General features: G+C 38.7%; 3 protein-coding genes across 3 annotated transcripts; 2 read left to right on the forward strand and 1 right to left on the reverse strand.

Annotated features, from left to right (window-relative positions):
• The first annotated feature begins 222 nt into the window (after positions 1-222).
• Positions 223-12,796, forward strand: rab44 (RAB44, member RAS oncogene family). Its single transcript, XM_083938556.1, has 11 exons — positions 223-276; positions 649-4,812; positions 4,954-5,153; positions 6,076-6,143; positions 7,738-7,826; positions 7,937-8,074; positions 8,168-8,249; positions 10,204-10,318; positions 10,849-10,947; positions 11,049-11,125; positions 11,270-12,796. Exons 2-11 carry the CDS (start codon positions 663-665, stop codon positions 11,355-11,357), a joined length of 5,106 nt encoding a protein of 1,701 aa, XP_083794682.1. The 5' UTR covers positions 223-276; positions 649-662; the 3' UTR covers positions 11,358-12,796.
• Positions 12,797-14,321: 1,525 nt separating this feature from the next.
• On the reverse strand, positions 14,322-17,968 carry trub2 (TruB pseudouridine (psi) synthase family member 2). The gene is made up of 8 exons (XM_083938569.1): positions 17,737-17,968; positions 17,441-17,575; positions 16,791-16,865; positions 15,994-16,055; positions 15,826-15,907; positions 15,367-15,439; positions 15,037-15,173; positions 14,322-14,955 (listed from the first exon to the last, which is right to left on the reverse strand). The coding sequence occupies exons 1-8, from the start codon at positions 17,852-17,854 to the stop codon at positions 14,654-14,656; spliced, it is 984 nt and encodes a 327-aa protein (XP_083794695.1). The 5' UTR covers positions 17,855-17,968; the 3' UTR covers positions 14,322-14,653.
• Positions 17,969-19,844: 1,876 nt separating this feature from the next.
• hdhd3 (haloacid dehalogenase-like hydrolase domain containing 3) lies at positions 19,845-21,958 on the forward strand. Its single transcript, XM_083938573.1, has 3 exons — positions 19,845-19,898; positions 21,047-21,381; positions 21,480-21,958. The coding sequence occupies exons 2-3, from the start codon at positions 21,052-21,054 to the stop codon at positions 21,873-21,875; spliced, it is 726 nt and encodes a 241-aa protein (XP_083794699.1). The 5' UTR covers positions 19,845-19,898; positions 21,047-21,051; the 3' UTR covers positions 21,876-21,958.
• Positions 21,959-23,026: the final 1,068 nt, after the last annotated feature.

Here is a 23,026-nt window from a genome sequence, read left to right on the forward strand (position 1 = left end):
TTTTCTGTTTGGATAGTTACATAAACTCACAATGTATGGAAATTAAATGAGATCTTAAGTTAGCACGTTCATTTTGAAGATTAAGCTCTAAGTTCAGGAAGTACCATATGTGGTTGCTGTTGCCTGATAGAGGTGTAACCCACAAAGGAAGCTGTCACTCATGGTTGCAGTGAAGGAACAACCCTTATTTGTGAAATGTATTTGCCGTTCAGCATAGGCTGGTGACTCGACATTACAAATCAGCACATGCAAGACAAGAGGTGCCAGCTTTCTGTGGTAAGTACTGTCTGCAACTTCCCAGCTTGGGATCAATAAAGTGTTTCTTTTCTATTACATGTTGCACTGCTGTAAATATGACAGTCGATCTAAAGTTATTGGATTGTGTTGTAAAAACCCATTTTATTTCTTGATTAGCATTATTGGTTCCGTTTATACTTTTAAAGGGTCCGGACAATTAGTAATCATTAGAATTCAGTATGTATTTTGATATTTTTTGTTTGTTGATAAATTATTTTCACAATAGATAATGGAGAGAAAGTAGTATGTTTATTCTAGTAAGTACTTTGTTAAAATTCGGTTGATGTTATATGAAGCTGTTGGGTAGAAGATTTAAATTTCCTGACATTGCATTACTGAATGTCTTTTAAGAGAGAAGACAAGTCATGGCCACCCAAAATGCGAGGAAAAAAAGATTTGGTTCGCGTCGCAGAGTACCAAACCAAAATGAGATGTCAAAAGCTGACGAGTCCCAAATAACGGACAATACCTTTGTAGATCACTCGCCAGAAGAAAATGCTGAATCACTAAATGTATATGCTAATCCTGACAATTCACAATCTGAAACACAACATTCACCCTCAGCTGAGATCTCAGGGAACAGAAGAAAACTGGGGTCTAGTCGAAGAAATAAAGGACAGTGTGTTAAAAACTCTGCGACTGAATCGTTCGACAAACGTAGCGAGGAAGTTGGTGAAAAGACCATGGTAAAGGACACCATGACAAAAATGTCACTTGCAATACAACCTGAGATGGAGGATGTATTAAGTCAAGGGAGTGAACAAATGTCTCCAACATTGGAGGGCTATTTGTATTCTGCACCTACACCTGATTATTCTTCTAAGGTTCTGAATGCTACTACAATAAATTGTCCTGAGGCAGAACTGGAGAGTTTAATTCCCAAAAGTGAAGATATGCAAGCACACCACAATGAAAACGAAGCAGAGTCCATAGTCGTATCTGACTCTTGTAAACTAGTGGAAACCATGCAGGAAGGAATTGAGAAATCGCACACTCTTCTCAGTGAGGAAGTCAAAGAAAGTGCACAGGATGGAAAATTACAGAGCATCTTTTTGGTGAGTGAGTCACATGTAGAATCAGTATTTAAGCAGTTTTCTACCACACCAGATATAACCACTGAAAACATTTGCCCAATAGAAAATACTGAAATTGAATGCATTGTTGGGCAAGCAACTCAACAAAAAGAAGAGTTGCCTACAGGTGAGGAACAAATTGAGCATTTAAATATATCTGAAGTCAAAGTCGCTCATCTTTTAGAGGATGATGTAGACAAAGTGCATGAACCGAAGATTCAGCTAACAGAAATCGCTCAAATAAATGACTCATTTGAAAGCGTGATACATGATGCCAGAGAAAATTCAGAAATCTGCTCTGGAAATCTGACAGACCCAACTAAAAGCAGTGATACATACCGAACTGGGCTAATTCCGAAAAGTGCTAATTCTACCAATCATGATATTTCAAACCCTGACGACCTACAGGACGAGCATCCTACAAAAGAGAGCAACTTTGAGGCTTTAGAGCAGAACATTGAGGATTACCATGTATATGATACCAAGGAACCACAGATCAGTGACATAGAAAGAGTTGATGCTGAACTAGGTCAGATATATGAGTTTGAAGACAGAATTGAGGACAACACAAAACACAGTGCTGAACAAACTGGTCATCAGGAGAAGAAAGGACTCGTCTTTGATATGGAGGAGAGTGAATCCTCTTTACAAACCCAGCAATCAGAACTAAATTCTCCCTTTGACTCCCAACCTCAGCACAGCAACACTGCATTCAACTCGATTGGGAACAAAAGAAAACTTGGTTCCAGCCGCAGAAATAAAGGAAAACAGCATGTCAAGGATACTGTTGCTGAACATATCAAGGATAATGAAACAACAGAAATGCCATTAACAACAGAGACAGCAATTGAGAAAAAATCAATGGAAACCATGTTGCAAGGGATGGACAAATGTGACACTGCTCAAACTGAAGATGTTAGTGATCAAAGAACAGAACATGCACGTGTTGGCACACTTGTTGATGACTCTGAGCTAACTAGTTCAAATTTACAATCAAGTTCAACAGTAGATCAACAAACGGTCGACCAGTCAAATGTCAGGGAGGTGCCAGATGATGAACGTCCCAGTGTATGGTCTGTAACAGAGAAAGAAAGTAATGAAACAGATGACAACACAGAATTGTTCAGGCAGAACATGTCAGAAGACATATATTCTTCCATCGCACCAGAGATAACCACAGAACTCCACAGTTCTGGAGAACATACTGACCATGAATGCAGTGTTGAACAAACACTATTTTTATCATCAAGCGAGGAGTTGCCCACGAATGACGGACAAAATGAGATTTTCAACTCACCTGAAGTCGAAGGTGCTCATCAGTCAGATGATGATGTAAATGAAGTGCATGAACAGGAGGTTAAGCTAACACAAATGCAAGAAATGCCTCAGATTGATTTCTCATTTCAAAGTGTGATACGTGATGCCACAGAAAATTTTGAAATCCTTTCTGGAAACCTGATAGACCCAACTAAAATGAGTGACACATACCAATCTGAGTTAATTGGGGGAAAAAATGATGATTCTCCTACCAATCAGGACATGTCAAACCCTGAAAAGCTACAGGAAGAGCATCCTACAAAAGAGAGCAACTTTGAGGCTTTAGAGCAGAACATTGAGGATTACCATGTATATGATACCAAGGAACCACAGATCAGTGACATAGAAAGAGTTGATGCTGAACTAGGTCAGATATATGAGTTTGAAGACAGAATTGAGGACAACACAAAACACAGTGCTGAACAAACTGGTCATCAGGAGAAGAAAGGACTCGTCTCTGATATGGAGGAGAGTGAATCCTCTTTACAAACCCAGCAATCAGAACTAAATTCTCCCTTTGACTCCCAACCTCAGCACAGCAACACTGCATTCAACTCGATTGGGAACAAAAGAAAACTTGGTTCCAGCCGCAGAAATAAAGGAAAACAGCATGTCAAGGATACTGTTGCTGAACATATCAAGGATAATGAACCCCATGAAACAACAGAGACAGCAATTGAGAAAAAATCAATGGAAACCATGTTGCAAGGGATGGACAAATGTGACACTGCTCAAACTGAAGCTGTTAGTGATCAAATAACAGAACATGCACGTGTTGGCACACATTTTGTCACTGTCTTACATTCAAGTTCAACAATAGATCAACAGATGCTTGACCAATCTAATCTCAGGCAGATGCCAGGTGAAGAAATTCCCAATATATGGTCTGTAACAGAAAAAGAAAGTAATGAAACAGATAACGACACAAAATTGTTCAGGCAGAACGTAATGTCAGAAGATATAGATTATTCCATCACACCAGATATAACCAAAGAGCTGCACAGTTCTGGAGAACATACTGACATGGATGTGTCTTTGCAAAGAACATCAAAACAGAAGAGGAGGAAAATGGGCTCTACTCACCAGACTCCGCTCAATAGGAAACCAGAGGAAAGGAGAGGTGAAACAAAAGATGGTGACTGTAACACAAAAGCAGACATGATAAATCTTGACAAGATGGAAGCAATGGATTTACCAGTAATTGTAACTACAGATGCATCACAGAATCCAAAATCATCGTTGAGTCTTTTCAATAAAGAAGAGGAGACCAATGAAACCAGCACTATTTGCAACAATGGGCAAAATCTACAAATCTCTTCTCTGCAGATTCTACCAAGTGACATGATCTCAGACTCAGATTATTCCGAGGTTATTTTTCCTGAGAAATCTGTCACTCGCAATGAAGTTGTTAATCCTGTGATATTTGCTCAGATAGCTGATGTAAAGGATAGTGAGAGTAGCGTAGATATGAGTGTAGAGCCATCACAGATAGACGATTTTACAGCCACAGAGATGCATTTAACCTCTGTGCTTGCTGGAAGAAACTCAATAAATCAGTTATGGTCTGCAAGTACTGATGACAATGCAAACACTGGTATCACAGAGGGGAGCGTTGTGTCTTTATGTGAGACCACACAGAGTACGCAAAATGAGGAGGAAACATCAGAGTGCATAAACGTAATACAGGACCAAGCTTTGAAATCAGCAGAAGCGCCTGTTGTGACAGATTTGGAAATAGTGAAATCTGTAGCCAGAGTAGGAGCTGGAGAAGAGCCCTCGAGTGCCCAGGCTAATAATCAAAAGACAGACAACATGAAAGAAGTAACTCAGACTGAAATTCTCGAGATGAAGAATGCAAGTCCAAAGTTTGATTCAGCCAACAGGAGAAGAAAAATAGGCTCCACTCGAAGAAATCTCGGATCACAAACCAAACGTGAAGACTTGCATCAAAAGCAGGAGGTTGATAATGATGCAACAGAGGCTGCAACTAATGTTGGAGACGTAAAGACCAAGCGATTCTCAGGCATCACAGAGGATGATCTAAAACTTCACATCGAACACATAGACAGTGGACCTGAGCAAAGGAAGGAAAAAGTTTTTGAAACAGAGGAGTACATCCACACTGGTGAGTCTTACCTCAAACCTCACCATACATTCGAAGAAAATCCTGTTTCTGATGTTCAACTAGTAGATACAGAGGATCAACTAACTCCCAATTATATTCCCAAAATACCATCTACTTCTCCAAAACATGATTCAACGTCAGAATCAGCATCAAGTGGGAGAAGAAGAAAAATGGGATCTCACCGGAAGTCACATCAAAACAATGAAAACCAAACTGCAAGAGGGGAGAGAATCACAGATAAACAAAACGTGAGCGGTGTCAGAAGTATCACAGATGAAAGTGCCATCAAGACAACCGAAGAGCTAAGAGACGAATCATTGGGCCTGGACAGAATATCAGAGGTAAGCAGCAAATAATTTTTTTTTTCTTTACAATCAAATAATTTATAAAAAGAGTCTCCAGTTATGATTATTTCACATTATACTTAAACTGGTGAACAATTGTTTGCACTGCATTTCATTTAGCTTATTCATTATAACCAGTTCTCAGTGAACTTTCTGATTATAATGTTATGCCTTTAGCCTGAAGGGAATATTATTATTATTATTATTATTATTATTATCATTCAACAGACATATTACATTGTTCTTTCACACAGTGAGGCTTATGTTGTGCTGTACCTGCACCCATTTGCATTAATCCTCTTGCACACTGGTCAACTGCTTGTTGCAAGAAGAACAAATGACACAATGAACCAAAATGAGGAACATGCAGCCCACAAAACACATTTCACATACTGAAAAGGAGAACATAAACATGCATCTGACTTCTTGATATTAATGGTGCTGTGTATTTTTGTTTAAAGCATTTAGTTGTTTTTATTAACTTTAGCAACAGAGACAACACCTGGAAAATGTTTTTCTTGTAATGCACATTTATTTATTAAAAGCCTTGCTCCCATATTGAACTTGGCCTTCATTTTGATCTCAATTACACCTGTAAAGTTTTTTGACAGTATGTTGCATGGTTGCAACGCTATCGCACCGACACAATTTGTCCGCAGACAGACAGACATATAAACGAATAGCAAAATACTCAAAAACGTATATGTGTTACTTCCCATTAAAATATGTCTCTCCAGGACCACATTTTTACTATGATGACACACACACAGACTCACAAGGTGGAAACCATACCAGTTTAGCTGTCATGGCTGATAACAATATATTGAATACGAAAATGTCAAAGATTGAAGATGAATTCTGCAGTCGAATCTCCCCTATTTTCACCTCATGAGAGATATGTTTTTATTTTGGTCTACAGGTTAATAAAAGTGACAAGAAACCATCATCCAACATTAGCACCTTAAAGGAAGGGGAGCAGCCTGTGAGGTAAATCCAACACTGAGCAACAAAGATATAAAAACTATGGCCTTAGAGATCTGATTAGCTTAGCACAGCAAAGTGTTGATACCTGGTTGGGTTACTATCAGATCTGAAGCTCCATTCACATCAACATGCATCAAATGTCAAGATTATCATTCATGAAAATTATCAACGCAATTGCGGCGCCATATTAACTTTCAAAATGCTTTAGCGTCACTCAACCTAAAAGTAACAAGTGTCAGTTTCTCTCCCAGCAGCTTGATGAAGCAGCCATTTTTCAGATCATAACTGACAGTTGAGAGAGCTGTGGGTGTGGTTTCAACGTCACATTTGTCATTGCTTTCCACAGACTTTAACTAAATCACACTGAATATATACAGCAATGGACAACTATAACCTCAAAAATATTGTAGAAAGTCTGGTTTTGTACCTAACTGCACAGTAAACTGATTACTGGATTACTGTGAACCACTACCCCCTCCCTCCACATACGTTTTAGGCAAAGTACATTATTTGTTAGCCTCCAATTTAATCCCATTGTAATATTGAACCAGCAATTCTTCATCACTTTTTTTAATTAATCTGGAAATTACTACTTTATATGTTACCATTCAGAACAAAGACTTAACATCAAACTTCTAATGTCAGTTCAAAATGAAACTTTCCATTGAACGTTTGAAGACATTTTTCCATTGATTCAAGTGACTCATCCAAGAGGGTAAGCCTCGAAATCACATCAGTCTATACACTGATCCTCCTGCACAGTACAGAGTATCTTTTGTACAAACTCTGTATGAGTAGGTTTGTTTTGTCAGGATGTTGGTGACAATGTAGGTTTGCAGTGCGTCTTTTTCTATAGCTTCCTAACAAGCTGATTAGCTGTCTATTGTGTGTTCACTGCTGGTCTGAGCAAGAGGACAAGGGGGGTGAAAGTGAAATACCGTGACTGCTGAGTTATTCTGATGCTTAATGTAACCATATTAAAAGATGAAATTCAAGCAGTCATTACAAACATCAATTTTTCCTGTTATCAGTTAAATTTTTTAACAGGCAAGGTGGAAACTAGTGGAGGACAGACAAAAGGGTTGGGCGCAGTGAGGTAACTATAGGGTGTTCAGTTGTAGACATGTAAAGTAAGATGTGTGTTTGTAGGCTTTTGAGTTACTAAAGTGTTTTCCATGGGTGAGGTGTGTTTGGGGATTCTTGTAATGTAACTTTGATTGCTACATGTTTTTTTGAGCAGTGTGTTTTGAGGCATTATGTTTTTAGGTTGTCCCATTCTTGTGAATGCAATATCTCAGGACCAACATGCAGCAATCCCTTTGATTCAATCCAATTCTCCTTTGGGAGATGATGAGAGCAACCTTGACCACAACCTTGCAATATGTCTTTTAGTAAATGTTCTTGCTATGAATCACAATGAATATTATAATAGATTTTCAATGTGATCATTTATTTAGATTGATTATGATAAAGAAGAACTTTAAAACGTTGATAAATGTGTCACAGGATACTGATGTCTGACAAGTATAAACTGGTTAAGTATGCCGCTGTATATGCTGTGTTTTGTTTGAACTATACTTGGTTGTCCTTTCCATAGTGAGATCACACCTGAACCAGTGACCCCAGTTCACCCCCCTTATACTGAAATCCGCCTGGGTCAAGGGAGTCAACAGACGTTTTCTCTGGGTAAACAGAGCATCAATGCTCACACACAGCAGTCAGAGATAATGAGAACAGGATGCTTAATATGGAGAAATAGAAATATACTGTGTGGCCAAAAGTGTTTTTGTTTTCAGAAGGTCATTCCAGAGGACCAGATCTTCAATCAAACGCCCTCAATGTGATGATGGTTGGAGACAGCAGTGTGGGCAAAACCTCCTTCATGAAAAGAGCGCAAAGTGGGAAGTTTTCTCTAGATTTACCGGCTTCTGTTGGTGAGATATTGGTCTTTATCCTCTCATTTTCCCATAAATGTATGTTAATATACTTGTTGTAAATATACATTGTTCCATTAATATGTTTTATAGGACTTGATTCCTGCATGTGGCCTGTGGTAGTGGATGGAAAACCTCTGGTGCTACAGTTGTGGGATACAGCCGGTCAAGAAAGGTACATTTCCTGTTTCCTTTTTCAGTAGAATATTGGGAAACTAATTAGTGATTTAATTACTAATTCCTAATGTAATTCACCACACATGCAAGTACATGTCCTGAATGAATGGGATGAGAGGCAAAATATAGGAAAAATGCTTAATTCACAGAATGCACAATATCATAAAAACATTAAAAAGATGGGACAATAGAGCGTCCCAAAGCTACACAGCAGCGGTGTTATGAGTGTGCAATATGCTGAGCACTGACACGATCACTTACTCACAAATAGCAAAGATGCACAGAAATATGTGAAACAACTATTAATAAACTTTAAGACCCTAAATAACACTGCGCTTTTACAGAATACATTACAACAATATAGCAAAATACCCAGTACTAATAATACCAATAAGAAGAAGAAAACAAGAAAGAAAACAAATTTGCAACAAAAAGCTTGTTAATTTCAAATTATTAATATGGGGAAAAAAACAGTGACAGTCAATATCTCACTTGAAGACAGTGAACCTATAAAAAATAGACTTGATATTGGACCACATTCAGGTATACTGAATACTCAACAAAGAGCTGTACCTTTCAGTGAATAAGATTACACCCAAACAATACAATACTATACTACTTTATTAAAAAAAAGAATAAAGAAAAAGATTAACCCCACAGTTTCATTCAAACATGGCCTTTTGATATACTACAAATTGCGGGATTTACAATGACAATCCCACTCAGAAACCCTTGCATCTAGGACAGCTGATGGCGACCAGGCTTCCCTTTAACTCCCCTTTTATTTTGGGCTCTATGGGAATAAATGCATTTTCTGGTTAAGCAATGTTTCTCACACACTTAATAATAAGAGGGCGAGAGAGAGAGCACTAGTTACCAGTGTCCCTGTATAATCCCTGTTAAAGATGTCTATAAGCAGAGTAGATATTTGTGGCACAACTTCCCTCACTTGCAGTGTGCATGGAGAGGGGAAACAGTCTTAGAGGGCCAGAACTCCATTTGTAACACAAGTGGTATTAAGAACAGATGCTGATGACCCTGATGAAGGCCACAAGCTGAAATTTGTCTGTAAAGAGATCTAAATTTCCCTGACCATACAAAGAGTTACACTGTCAGGTCCAACAGTCTTATGTGGGTCCTCCAGATGTGTGTTGTGGGTAGGCACAGTATCTGCAAATTGGTAGGAGGGAAGGTCATTATCTCAGCGGAAGGCATCGCTGTCAAATGTATAGGGTGTTATTTTGTGGTTTATGATTTTCTGTGTATAGATGCACTTTGCTGCACATCCTCTATGCACTTGCTAGTGTAGACACAGACACTGTAAATATGAGTTACCACAGACAGCAGCCTCCTCGAACATGTGCCAGACAATGTACTCCCTCGGGCCAGGTTGTAACTTGTTTTGGAACTGGTTTGCCACACCTCAGAAATGTTTTGTACGCTGGAGTTAGCACAACAGTTCCAGCAGAGGTGGGGTTAACACGCAAGCAGGGTGTAGAGGTCCATGTGTTCCCCACACGCTGCATGTTGGGTAAATTTAGATTAGCATGGTTGAAATACATACATAAGTGAAAAGATAGAGATTACAGAGAGCCTCTTTAATGCATTTGTTATGTAAACTTAAGTTCACTCGTTTATTTAGCATTTGCCATAAGCAGATATTAGTCTGAAAATGCATATTAAAGGTCATCACATAAAAAGAAAGACACTTACTTTGTGGACTAAAAATAAAAATCTAATAATGTTTGTGTCATATGAGTGAGTTTCACTTGACTTGTTTTGTGTGTTGCATTGTGGAGGCAATTGCGCAATCACTGTCTTTCTAGGAAAGACGTTCAGAAGAGAGGGAGAAGTACTGGCAAACTCAACTAACAAGTATCAGTGGACCCACACACTTTTTAGAAGATGTTAAATGTAGGCAACCTGTCTGATTACATTCTTATCCTTCAAAGGTTTCACAGCCTCACAAGACAGATTTTCTACAAAGCCCATGCATTTCTCTTGATGTATGACATCACTTCCTCTCAGAGTTTTTCTGCAGTCAGCTACTGGGCTAGCTGTATTCAGGTATGTTTTCACCACACTACTGGCTTTGTTGTTAAAACGTTTTAATACTGATGCCGGTGCAATACTTTATATATGTATATATATATTTCACACACGCACTGCCACTAAGATTACTGGCTGTGACCTTTCTTCTGTCTTCTCAATATATGCCACAAGTATTAGAGGCAGGATGCAGTATAAATGTGATAATGTTTTTGATGCTCACATGGTTTTATTTACTCATGAGTTTATTTTTAAGAGCTGCACTGATGCAAAAATTTCTATCAACTGTGTTAACATGACAATAAAGAATTCCATTTAATTTAATACCTTAACACAAAGCAGTCATACATGAACCTTTTTTAGACAAAATACTACAATTAGTAAAAGTTATTTAAATCAAATCATTATTTTATTTTTTTCTTCCAGGATTAAGAGCACATGAGATCTAATTCTCTGAACCTGCCCACAAAGTCAGATTGGTCTGTAAATGCTGTTTGAACAGTAATCGAAACCATAATCAGACACATCTGTTTTATCCTATTTTGCAGGAAGGTGCTGCAGAAAACGTGACCGTTTTACTTGTTGGCAATAAGAGTGATAGTTCAGAGCGGCAGGTTAAAACTCAGAAGGGGGAAATTCTTGCGAAGGTATGAACCTGTGGTATTACTTCCTCGGACACTTTTAGCTCAGAATATAAGTAAATAGTTGTTATCATCAAACACTAAAGGCAACAGTTCTACTTCCACAGGAATACAACTTTGGATTCACAGAGTGTAGCGCTGCTACGGGTGAAAATGTGGTTCAGTCTTTGGAAACTGTGGCCAGGTAACACATTTGTGCCATCTATCACACCTGTATGATTTTTTTGGGGATGAATAAAGTTTGATTGATCGATTGATAATATTCTTTGTGTTGTAATGCTGCTTGCCATCCATGCGGCTGATTGTGTTGTTGTTGTGTTGTTGCCAGGATGTTGAGTCAAAAAGTTGACACAAGAGAAGAGGCCTTGGTGTTACACAAAGAGCCAAAGCAGAAGAAATCAGCAGGATGTTGCTAAACGAGATGTGTGTCTCAGTGAAGAGGAGAAATCCTGCACACGGAAGAGACACTGGACTGGCTTTGTATGTACAGCACCCCTTTAGACATCTTTATGCAAATGTGATTCAGTTAAATTTCTTTTTCACAACATTACCTTAAGCTGTTACAAGTACGTTATTGATTTAAAGGACAATACAAGACTAAGATTTCCCTGTAGTTGCATAAAATATACTCGAAACGCAGCATTTTCAGATCAGCTTAGACATTTTCACTAGTAGAGGAAGCTACAGCTCTGGGTTTTGATGTGTACTTCCTAGGGCTGGGTATCTTAAATACGATGCCAGTACCAACACCAGTACCCTTAAAGTGATACCAATACCAGTCGAGTACTTTATTTGATACTTTCGAATGTACCTGAAGTGGTAACTCTGTCAGATACACGGCGCTCAACTTCATCACACCACAGACTGTATGGGTAGTGGCTGCTGCGGTAGTGCGCCAATCACACATTGCATTAAAGAAAACTTGCTGTGATTGGCTGCGAAACCAAACCAATAGTAATTTTTCTAGATCTGGGAACAAAGAAAAAAAAATAAATGCAGATACTGGAGGAGTTTCATCACGTATTGGTACTGGGTTATTTTTGGTCAATACCTTAAAGGTATACCGAAATCAAGTCCTGTGACTTCCTGTATACATTAATTTAGGCAATATACTACTGGTGCAGGTTTTCTTTAGAGGCAGGTCAGTAAACAATTGTATTTAATCTTGTTTGAATCATTTTTTCAGTATGAAAGCTTTTATGTAATAGTCCAATTGTAAATTATATCCATATTATCTTTTTCCTTTACATTTGAAGATTCATTAACAAAACTCGCTGAGAAACTAAACTTTTAGTACTCGAGCACTTGCTGTTCAGAAAAGTTACCCAGGTCCTTACAGTTATATATAATTTTAGTAGTAGAAGAAATACTTTTCTACAAAGAGACTCCTATACAGTATATGGTACAGCTATTGAGTGTTTGTTCTATCATGTCTATACTTAATGGAAATGTTTAATGTTACTTTCATAACATAAATAAGTATTAATTGTTAATGTAGTATGTATGTACCTTTACATTTTGCTGTTGCTGAATTTTAACAGAAAAATTACCACTTGGAAGTTACAAAACATGGTACTTAATGTATACGACTGTTTCAAGGACTCTTTAAAATTATGAGCATTTTTATATGTGATAAATACATTTTGTACAGTATTTACGTCTCCAATAAGCATGTGAACAAGAGCATCTTTCCATTGGTGTAGCTGTTATGTACACAGTGTTTTTCAATGATTACATTTACTATTATGATTTAGTATGTTTACCATCTCTTCTAAATGAATGGCATTGGATCCGTTGCAGTTATCACACAGCTGCCAGATGAGATCATCTTAATACCTTTAATCAAATTGTCATGTCACGCCTCGTGCTAATAAATAATAAACCTCCAGAATGACAACTGCATGCTTTCGTAGTTCATGTCCTCAGGAAAGTCGTGTGTTTCCAGACTGACAAAGACAACAGTGTTCCTACGGGAACAATAACTCCTTCAACGGTATGAAGAGCATGAAAGAGCTTTTGAGGGAAACAGACGCTGAGACAGCATCTTCCTACGTGAGAAGATTACAACAAATCTGATATTAGTGATTGGCTCTGACTTCACTGACAACATTTACACACAAGGGCCCGTAGTCACTAAACATCTTAAGTTTAAAAGTAGCTCCTAATGTGCTGATTGAGGAGTAACTCTTTTGTTAAAAATGGGCATGTCGGTCCAAATTTTGAAACATTTCACAAAGTGTTTTCGGGTGAAAAGTGGCTCCTAAATCTGTGAAATCTTAGACCTAAGTCACTGAGAGCAAATCACAAACAATCATAGAATGGCTTTGCCTGCAATCCACCTCAACACTTCAGAAACCTGTAAGGATACTGGGCTTTTAAAAAGGCATTGTATGAGGCATAATTATGAGGGTATTGTGTTTATTTATTTGTGTAATTTTCCCTTAATAATGTCCTTCCTTTAATGCAAGTTGGGCAACAAGTAAAAGCTGTTCTTGCTTCCAGTTTGTTTTTCAGCCGTATAATAATTGTGAGGCTTCTTACATGGATGCCTGCTAATTGCTAACCAGTAAATTGACATTTAGCTCTACATATACTTGACTAGTCAGCAGCCTTTATTACTTATTTCATGTTACACTTAGCCCCTATTTTATTTTAAACTCTTAATGTTGGTATAGAAACATACCTCCTACAGTATTTCTATCAAGAATTCTCTGACAAAGACCCAAGACAGCCAATCGCAGTTTCGTGAAACAGGACATCATCCATAGAAACAGAGTCAACCCCGCCTTTTCTCTTAGCTTAGACTTCTCCCAGTTCCTCAGTAAAAGTTGGGCTCCGCAGCGTTGTAAACAGTTTTAAGGACACTCAGCTAGGACGTTTTATTGCTATTTAGTCCTCCTGGTGGTGAGATCAAATGTTTTGAGAATACAGGCCCCGAACCCCTGTGTATGTACAGTATTTATGTCCTTGTTTTCTTTTTTAACTTTTAAAACCAAAAGCCATCTGAGGACAGGTATCGTAAATTTGTGTTTTACACTCAACGCAGTGCATCTGGTTCTTGTGCATGAAACAATTATTTGGTACTCGAGTTCAGGTGAACAGGATGTGGCCAGTTAGTGTAAACATTTAAAAATAATGCCAGGAAGTAACTTCCACCTTTTTACCACTTGGGGGAGTATTTGTGCTGATAAAGTAGGTGCTTCATGTCGTCTACAGACCTTTTAGAGTGTTGATTTAACTTCACCTGTCAAACAAAGACCTCTATTCATGGCACTGACCCCTTTGTATTACAGTTTAATAGCTTGTCTTTAGATACTGACATCACCTCAATCATTCAGATGATGACAAAAAAAAAGATGTCTTCAAAATGTTGGTCAAGTTCTTTTTCAATTTATTTTGTGATAATAATAAAAAAGATTTGGGGAATGAGTTAATATTACCTGCACAACATTTATTAAAGGTTAAACTGGAACATGCATAGAGGAGACACAGCAAGCGTTTCTGTGGATGGAGAGAAGTTTTCATATTTAAATAAATTTAAAAAGCGTACTATGAGTTGTGTCCATTTTGATTTGATTGATTTTCTTTTAGGCACCAGGATCTGTGTTCTCTGATCTTTTTTCCATCTGAAGTTCAGGCTCATAGAGCCACTGTGCAGCCGTCCTGTGGCGTGTATCAACTGCTGCTCAAAGCAACAGGTGATTTATTCTACCTACTGCTGCTTCATCGCTGATTTCATTGTGTTGACTGTTGTACTCTCATCTGGTGGTTGTTGTTGATCCGTGTGTGGGAATACTTTTTTTTTTTTTTTTTTAATAGAGGAGTGGTATTGTCTGACGGCCTTTATAACATCAGAAGCAGTCCAGTGGTGATGGGTCAGGGCATCCTGCAGGGTAAAGGAGCCGTCTCTGGTCCGTCTAACGCCTTTACACACCGCTGTGCTGCGCAGCTCCAGCCCGATCTCGTGCACAACTTTGCACAAGTATTTCTGAGTTTCATTTAGACACTGCACCTCTGTATGAACAGAGAAAAAAAAATATATCAGTATCTTTTTTTTTTTAAATGTGAAATTAGGTGTCCTTAAAGATTATTTACCTAAAGTGAAATTGGGCGGCTGGAAGCGAATGCAACGCAAGGCTGTCAAAATAGGCTCTGATTTCCCCGCTGGACCAAGTAAACCTTGCACAGCCATCTCATAGGCTTCCTGTGAGCACATGTCTACGTTGGAATACCTTCATAGAAAAAAAAAAAGACAAAAACAGTCAACAAATTATTATTTAGCCCATTACTTTAGCTCTGGACTGATCATATTTGCATGGGGTCTGATACAAAAGCAAACTAACTAGTCCAGAGGAACTTAAATGCAAAAAAATATGATATCAATATTATTTTCATAGAAATGTAATGGATATTCACTGTGGTTACATTAACAAAGCCTTTTGATTGGCTCCCTGCAGCATCGCCAAAACTCTTTCCAGTTTATCCTGCGTGATGTGACCTGTTGAACACAAGAATATTTTACAGTCAAATACACAATAACTCATGCGAAGCCAGATTTTTGGTCAGTAAGGTAAGTTTTGTTTGGCCGGTGATTAATATATGATTTGTCCTCCATTCAAATGGAGGAAACGACGTAAAGACACAGTTTTAAAAATACTGGAATGATAGATAGATATCAATAATTTAACATAAAATCTAATAATTAAATGATTTATAATTACAAAATGACAGAAGTGGGATATTTGACATTTTTAAATGTAAGTAGTGAGCTGCATGAACCAATTATTTCCAGGTAAGCCATCAAGTTACTTAAGATACAATACTGCTTCTCAACTGTTATGATCTGAAACTGAAAACATACGGGAAAAAAGTGAGGTATCTTACCGTAGGTGGACCTTTCCACCACTCTGCCTTGGTGGGAGAAATCATCTGTAGCAGTCCCAAATTCACCCTCCAACGTGTATTCCTGAAACATATAAAACAGCTTCAAACCTGCGTATATTTCAACTTAGTGTAGCTGATGCAAAAACCAGAGGAAAATATATAAATTACCCTTGTGACTCGTGTTCTGTAGAGATCATTCAGGGCCCTGTTTCCATTCCCAACACCAAGAACTAAAGTTTTTTTTTTTAAAAGAAAGGTGTGAATATCCTGAGAGACTACATATATTAAACACAGGATTTCTTAACCCCCCTGTTCCCCTCAGATTTTACTAACATTGTTTATCCTTGCAGCAATTTAAACATCCAGAAAATGATCATAACCAAAGTTGTTCCTCAAGTTTTATTGTCAGGTATTCTGTGTGTATTTATTGACGACCTAAATATAATTTTAAATTAAACACAGCATCCCAAAAAAACATCTTTTATATCCAGAATACCTACAGTACAACCCGAACTTGAAAACATACGGAAAAAACAATATCTTCCCAATTGATCTAAAATTGGATCAAGGGATATTTGTTTGTGTGTTTTAAAGGAAGTATATTATTTAAGCCTCTTTTGTGTTATTTATAATATTTGGAATGAAAATTATTTCCACTATCAGGACAGCAGCATGTGTTACGTACAGGGTCAAGTGGACCTGAGGTAAAACAAACAATTTCAAACATTTCTAAATATTTTTATTGTAAAATCGATAACAGTAATAATGATTAAATCATTAAAATTATCAATTTGACCCAAAGGAACACTGATGTGACAAGTATGTGTACAGGACCATGAAAAAAAATATAATCATGCCAATTTTAGGTTTTCCAGGTGCCTTTAAATTAGACAAAAAATGATGTCAACCATGTATTTAGAGATGTTAAACACTGAATGGGGTCGAATTGAGCCCCAAAAACATACCCAAAACACCAGAAGAGAATGAATCCAGGCGATGTCCGACCCCAACTTTAATGTGCTGGAATTCAGGTCCAGTCACTAAAAAACAAACAGAAGAACCACATTTTATTCACTCATTTTATTTTATGCACAGACATAACTACAGCATTTAAATATCATTCAGTCCTGAACTGACTGACATCACCACCCCCGCACATATATGTAACGGTGGAGTCTAATTAATATTTCTCTTCATCGGGCACTTTGTCATTAAGAAATATTGTTCACTCTAAATAAATTCCCTCCTGACTGAAATACGATTACAATAATCAGATAATTAAACAGGCACTCGGAGAGCGCAGACCTTCACCAAGGGGAATGGATTGGCCTTCCACCAATAACAATATGGCCAGTTGTTGTTGTTTTTTTTACATAATACAAACCAAACCGAAAACATAACAATGTTACTATAAAAAATAGTGAATCTAAATCATTTAACAACAATAAACAAGAGTGCAATTTGGTAAGAATTGTAACAAGTTGTAGCATGACTTAAAACGTATTAGTCTGTTCTTAGAGCAGACAGATCAACATGGTGAGACTTGTGTGGTGATGTGTATAAACAATAAGCAGGTGAGACCCAGGAGACGCTAAACGGGGGAGTGGACACATACCCAGAGAGTGCTTGGCCAGTACTGGCACAGAGGCTGCAGACAGCGTGAGTCCCTTGGGTGCTTCATTCTCACTGACTGGGAGTGCCAAGAAGCGGACCTCCCGAGCAAGTGGCTGGGACGGTGTATCATTTAAACCTAAAAGGAGACAGGGTCAACAGTAACACCAAGGTTAAAGACGACGTGACCCGCTGTTTAAGGCTGATCTGCACAGTGGCAGCATCGTGCCTCACTGCCCCAGCAGACAGAAGTGTAATTGTGTCTGATGGGACAGGTTTTTAAAAGTATGCTATTCTCACCTTTCATAAGATTTGTCTCGATGCTGTCCCGCACTTGTTTCCAATGGACACCAGAGGGTTTGTACACGCAAAACATGCCCTCTAACCTCCGAAACATCCGAGCCGCTGGAGTTGCCATTCTTAGTTAGTAACATGAGGTCAAGTCGGCTTCTTTATAAATCATACTAGGTTACACTTCTTGAGACTTGTTTCACCTGTAACAGTAGGTTGTTTACGGTTGATTTTGCTCCACTTGACTTTACTGCATGTGCGTGGTGATGGTCGCGCATGCGTACATGTCCGGCAAATGGTCGCTACCTTCTGAACATACTGCCACCTTCTGTCCAGGATGTATGACAGGCAGTACTACTAACCATATAACAATAATAGTAATAATAATAATAATAATAATAATAATAATAATAATACGCTTATTCGATACAGCATCTTTCACAGACAAATTCACAAAGTGCTTCACATGATAACATTGTTGTTTTTTTTTAAAGGACCAAAACAGTCAAATGAGCAAGCAAAAGATAAATACCAATGGAAATAAAATAAAAACATTAAAAAAAAGATTACAGATTAAGAGAAAAGCCAGTTAGTGAAGGAGACACCAGAATATATAAATAAATAAGTAACGGTATTATGCGGTTGGGGGAATGGGAGAGGCGGAAGATAGTTGACGAGAGAGTCGCTGGGAAGATTTTACAGAGGAATGGAAATCGGCAGAGCTGCAACCACATCCCGCTCCAGTCGCCATAGCAACAGCTGCCATAAAAACCTCCGAAGAAGAAGAAGAAGCAGCAGAAGAAGAAGAAGCAGAAGAAGAAGAAGAAGAAGCAGCAGCAGCAGAAGAAGAAGAAGCAGCAGCAGAAGAAGAAGAAGAAGAAGAAGCAGCAGCAGAAGAAGAAGAAGAAGAAGCAGCAGCAGAAGAAGAAGCAGAAGAAGAAGACGACGACAGACTAGTTTTGTTTGATTGTTTATTTTTGTTTTGTGTCTTTATTATTATTATTATTATTATTATTATTATTATTACTATTATTATTATTATTATTATTATTATTATTATATGATTTAACCTTTGTGTTCGTTTCTCCCCCCCTTACTTTGGTTCTTCCGGCCTGTTTTAACTGCTCTTACATTAACACAAAAATCATTGATCATCACCAAATTTTATTTAACTCCCTTTTAAGCTATAAACAATGTCTCAGACTACTGGTTTACATTACTCACTGCTGTGTATATATGAAGAATAGACACATAAATTGTAAATTGTATCCAAAATAGGAGGTCTGTGGGAAGATATGATACATTTTGAGATAAGTTAAGATACACCCTATTATCCTTGAAGGGAAATTTGTCTTGGACACCAATGCTGTCAAATAAAGCTGCTTTACGTAACATAAACCTCCCAGCCCGCTGTATTAAACCCTGGGGGCATTTGGGGCACCCGGTCGCCCCATGTGGGGAGGCTGGGGTCCTCGGGGCAGAGGCTGCGGATTCGACTCTGCGGCCCTTTGCTGCATGTCTCTCTCTCTCTTTCTCTCTCTCACCCCATTCCCTGCCGGTCCTATATAATAAGGACTTGGAAACTGCACAAAAAATACTATACAAAAAAAAACCCTGGGGGCATTTAGGATTCTTATTGAGGTGGGGAAAAAATAATTCCTAAAGTGGTTCAGCCTGCAAGTGGGGACTGTGTAGCGTCTGTCTGATGAAGCCGGTATTCTGTGTGCAGAACATGTGTGTTGGTTATGGATTTGTGGTTGTGTATTATCTGATGGATGAACACAATCTAGGGTCACCCATTAATTTCCTATGGCAGTCATTTTTGACCGGGAACACCACAGGTGATACAAAGTTGACCAAACCACTCAAAATTCAGTGAAAGAGGTGATCAATTTTTATATGTTCAGATGCCTAGTGTGGAGGATATCATACGGCCTTGAGACGATCACATGTATTTAAAAAAAACAATATTTGTGATTGATAAAAGTAGGAAATCAGTCAGATATTACCAGGACGCGACAGAAGGGTTAAAACTACATCCTGCCCTACATACTAGAGTCAGTAGGTGGCGGTATGCACCTTTAAAGTTGGTGTTGCGACCCGTCAATAAACTCAAAGAAGAAGACACACTGCGGACTGTTACAACCGTTGGTCCTCAAAGACTTGACACGGTACGTCTTAACTGTCGCAATTTCTGTTGTTTTTGCTGAGAGTTGCTTTCTAACATATCCTCATGTGCAAACAAACTCTGTCACGTTACCTTAAATCAGTTAACGTTAACTAACATTAGCTAGAAGTGTGAACGTAGGCTGCAAGGACATTTAAGGGAGCCAGGTACGATATTTGGTCAGCGTTTTACTGGTCAGAACGTGTAACCACGACGACAGTGACGACAACCTGTAGTTAAGTGACGTCAACGTGTGTGTGTGTGTGTGTGTGTGTGTGTGTGTGTGTGTGTGTGTGTGTGTGTGTGTGTGTGTGTGTGTGTGTGTGTGTGTGTGTGTGTGTGTGTGTGTGTGTGTGTGTGTGTGTGTGTGTGTGTGTGTGTGTCGGATTAAAAATTAACCCCTCGGTGATAATCTGACCTTAGCATAACACAGGGTTGTCTGCTTCTCTGTCACTTCAGCCTTTCTAGTCATTTTAATATGTCAGTGTAAAAGCACAGGTGTAAAAGCAGAGGTGGCTGAGTTCCATTGAGCTGCTCAGTTTTAGGGTTATTGTGGTATCGTGAGTGCTGGTTTACTGTCACACTGTACTGATTTACTAGGTCACCTGAATAATACAGCAACCCACTACAAATCCCTGGTTCCCCCACACAGGTGTTTTCCTGTGACAGGCTATATCACTTTTTATCACAATTATCCACTTTATCATTTTCATTGGTAATTAGACTCTCTTCAACCTATGGTCTTAGCAGACAGAGTTATTGAAAACAACCATATCGTGGTCCTTTAGGCAGGGTAGATGTTGTTAATAGTAGCACGTGAATTTATGACAATGCCAAGTCAAAATGTCTTGTGAGAGAAAAAAACTATGGTACACTACTTTTTACATTGCCTTACATTGGCTTAAAAAAAATTGACTTCACTGTAGGATTTGATAATTAACACTAGAAATGTGGACATACTTTCAAAATGTGTACTACAGTACTACAACAGTATTACTCTGCGCTATAGTGACTAATCAATGATTTTAGAAACGGGCTTTTATCTGAATCATTACCATAGAAACAACCTGGTTAGGAAACGTTTACTTAACAGTTTTCTCAGATTTTTCTGAGACATGAATCTGTCTTATGTGTGTGGTGTTCTCTCTGTAGGTGTAATGCGAGCTCCTCTGCGCTGGGTGCTATGGGATGTGAAAGACACCCTGCTGAAGGTGCGTGGATCTGTGGGAGAGCAGTACTGCAAGGAGGCTGAACGAGTGGGCTTGAACCTGGGACCTGTGGAGGTCGAAGCTGCTTTCCTCCAGGCATATCGACATCATTCCAGCAGATACCCAAACTACGGCATCACCCAGGGCCTGGATGGAGAGTCTTGGTGGATGGGGGTGGTGCGGGACACTTTCTTCCAGTGTAGGGTACAAGACCCAGCCCTGTTAAATACAATGGCTCACAACCTTTATCATAACTTCTGCAATGCAGAGAACTGGGAGGTAAATGACAGGAGACCTGTGGCATACTCATAGGATGAATAATAAGTTGTTGCACAGAAAATGTTAACTTACAACTGTATATTGTCACTTTCTCTTAGGTATTTCCAGACTCAAAGAAGATCCTGGAAAGTTGCTCTTCTCTAGGACTGAAGCTGGGTGTGGTATCAAACTTTGATAGCCGCCTAGAAGAAATTTTACGTGTTTGTGGCCTGCTGTCTCACTTCAGCTTTTTGATAACGTCAGAGGAAGCAGGTATCGCAAAGCCGAGTTCAGCCATCTTTGATCAGGCACTGCAGAAAAGTGGAGTACCGGCTGCTAGCGTAGCTCATATTGGGGACCACTATGTGAACGATTACCTTGCTTCTCGGTCTGTGGGCATCCACGGGTTCCTGTTAGACAGACACAACAAGCATAACCAGCCTGACGTTCCTCAAGAGCACCGGCTCAGCTCCCTGGAGGAGCTGCCGTCACGGCTTCTGCTGCACATGGACTAATGCCAAACAGCCGTGGGCTCAAGTGCAAAGCTTCTAAGGTACTAATTTCTGGGATGAAGCCTTGTTGACTTGAGTGGGCACTTTAGACCTCAAATTAATTGCTCCTGACAGAAATCTGTAGTGAAAAACCCATCGATTGTAATATAAGATCTATATATACAGCGTGTAATTATTGTGGACTTTTACTGTAAATAAAGATGTCAGATGCGTACATGAACTGAGGAAGCCTCTTGGATGAGAGGTGAATCATCTTCTTAGACAAATAACCAAGTCCAGTTGCTTTTGACTTAAATTGCTTTGGGGGTAACGATGACCTGGACAAATGAGAACATTCACAGGCTTACTATAAATAAATTGGGAGCAATAAATATCAATTAATTGTACAGAATCTGTCTTAGTAAAGTCTACACAGTTGGCATTTAAAAACACTACTATCATAAGTGCTTACATCAAAACATTCTCCAGCACAATGTAATCAGACACTTACAATAACAATATGAGCCTGTCAGTGGAAAAAACAAAGACTACAGTAGGCCTGCAACGCTTGTGCTCAATACTGGACCAATTTCAAAAAAGTTGTTGCCATTAGCCGCTTACACATAAATACATGGGGAAATAGAGTTGAAAACTAATAAAAGTGACACAAAAGTTGTCATCATGCAGATGGGTGACAAGTTAAAGAAAGAAAACAAAAACAAGCATACAGTGTAACTCTACTGCAGGAACACATTTGCTTCCAAAGACATAACTTTGTGCTGTTTAGTGTCAGTGGAGAGCATCAAAATAACCCAAAGGTGATTAGATTGGTCGAGACTGCTAAGGCCATAATATATAAAAGTGACACACCAAGGTGCTGATCACTGGAATTAGACTTAAACTACGGGGAAAGTGTTGCTCACTCTGGCCATTTCCTCCCTCAGGCCTTCTTCAATATCAACAATCAACATGCACATGATTCACATGAAAGAGTTCCACCAAGATAGACATGTTTCATTACTGTATAAAAGTGATCACTCTGAATAATTTTGTATGGATTTGCAAAGACACATGATGTATCAAAACCAGGATTCCTAGATTGAAGCAGTTTTAGTTTCTTCTCTAATGTATTTAGGATCTTCACCTTGAATGTCATTTATAAGTATTTGGTGGGT

The sequence above is a fragment of the Echiichthys vipera genome (assembly GCF_963691815.1).
Source record: "Echiichthys vipera genome assembly, chromosome: X".
Lineage (NCBI taxonomy): Eukaryota > Metazoa > Chordata > Actinopteri > Perciformes > Trachinidae > Echiichthys > Echiichthys vipera.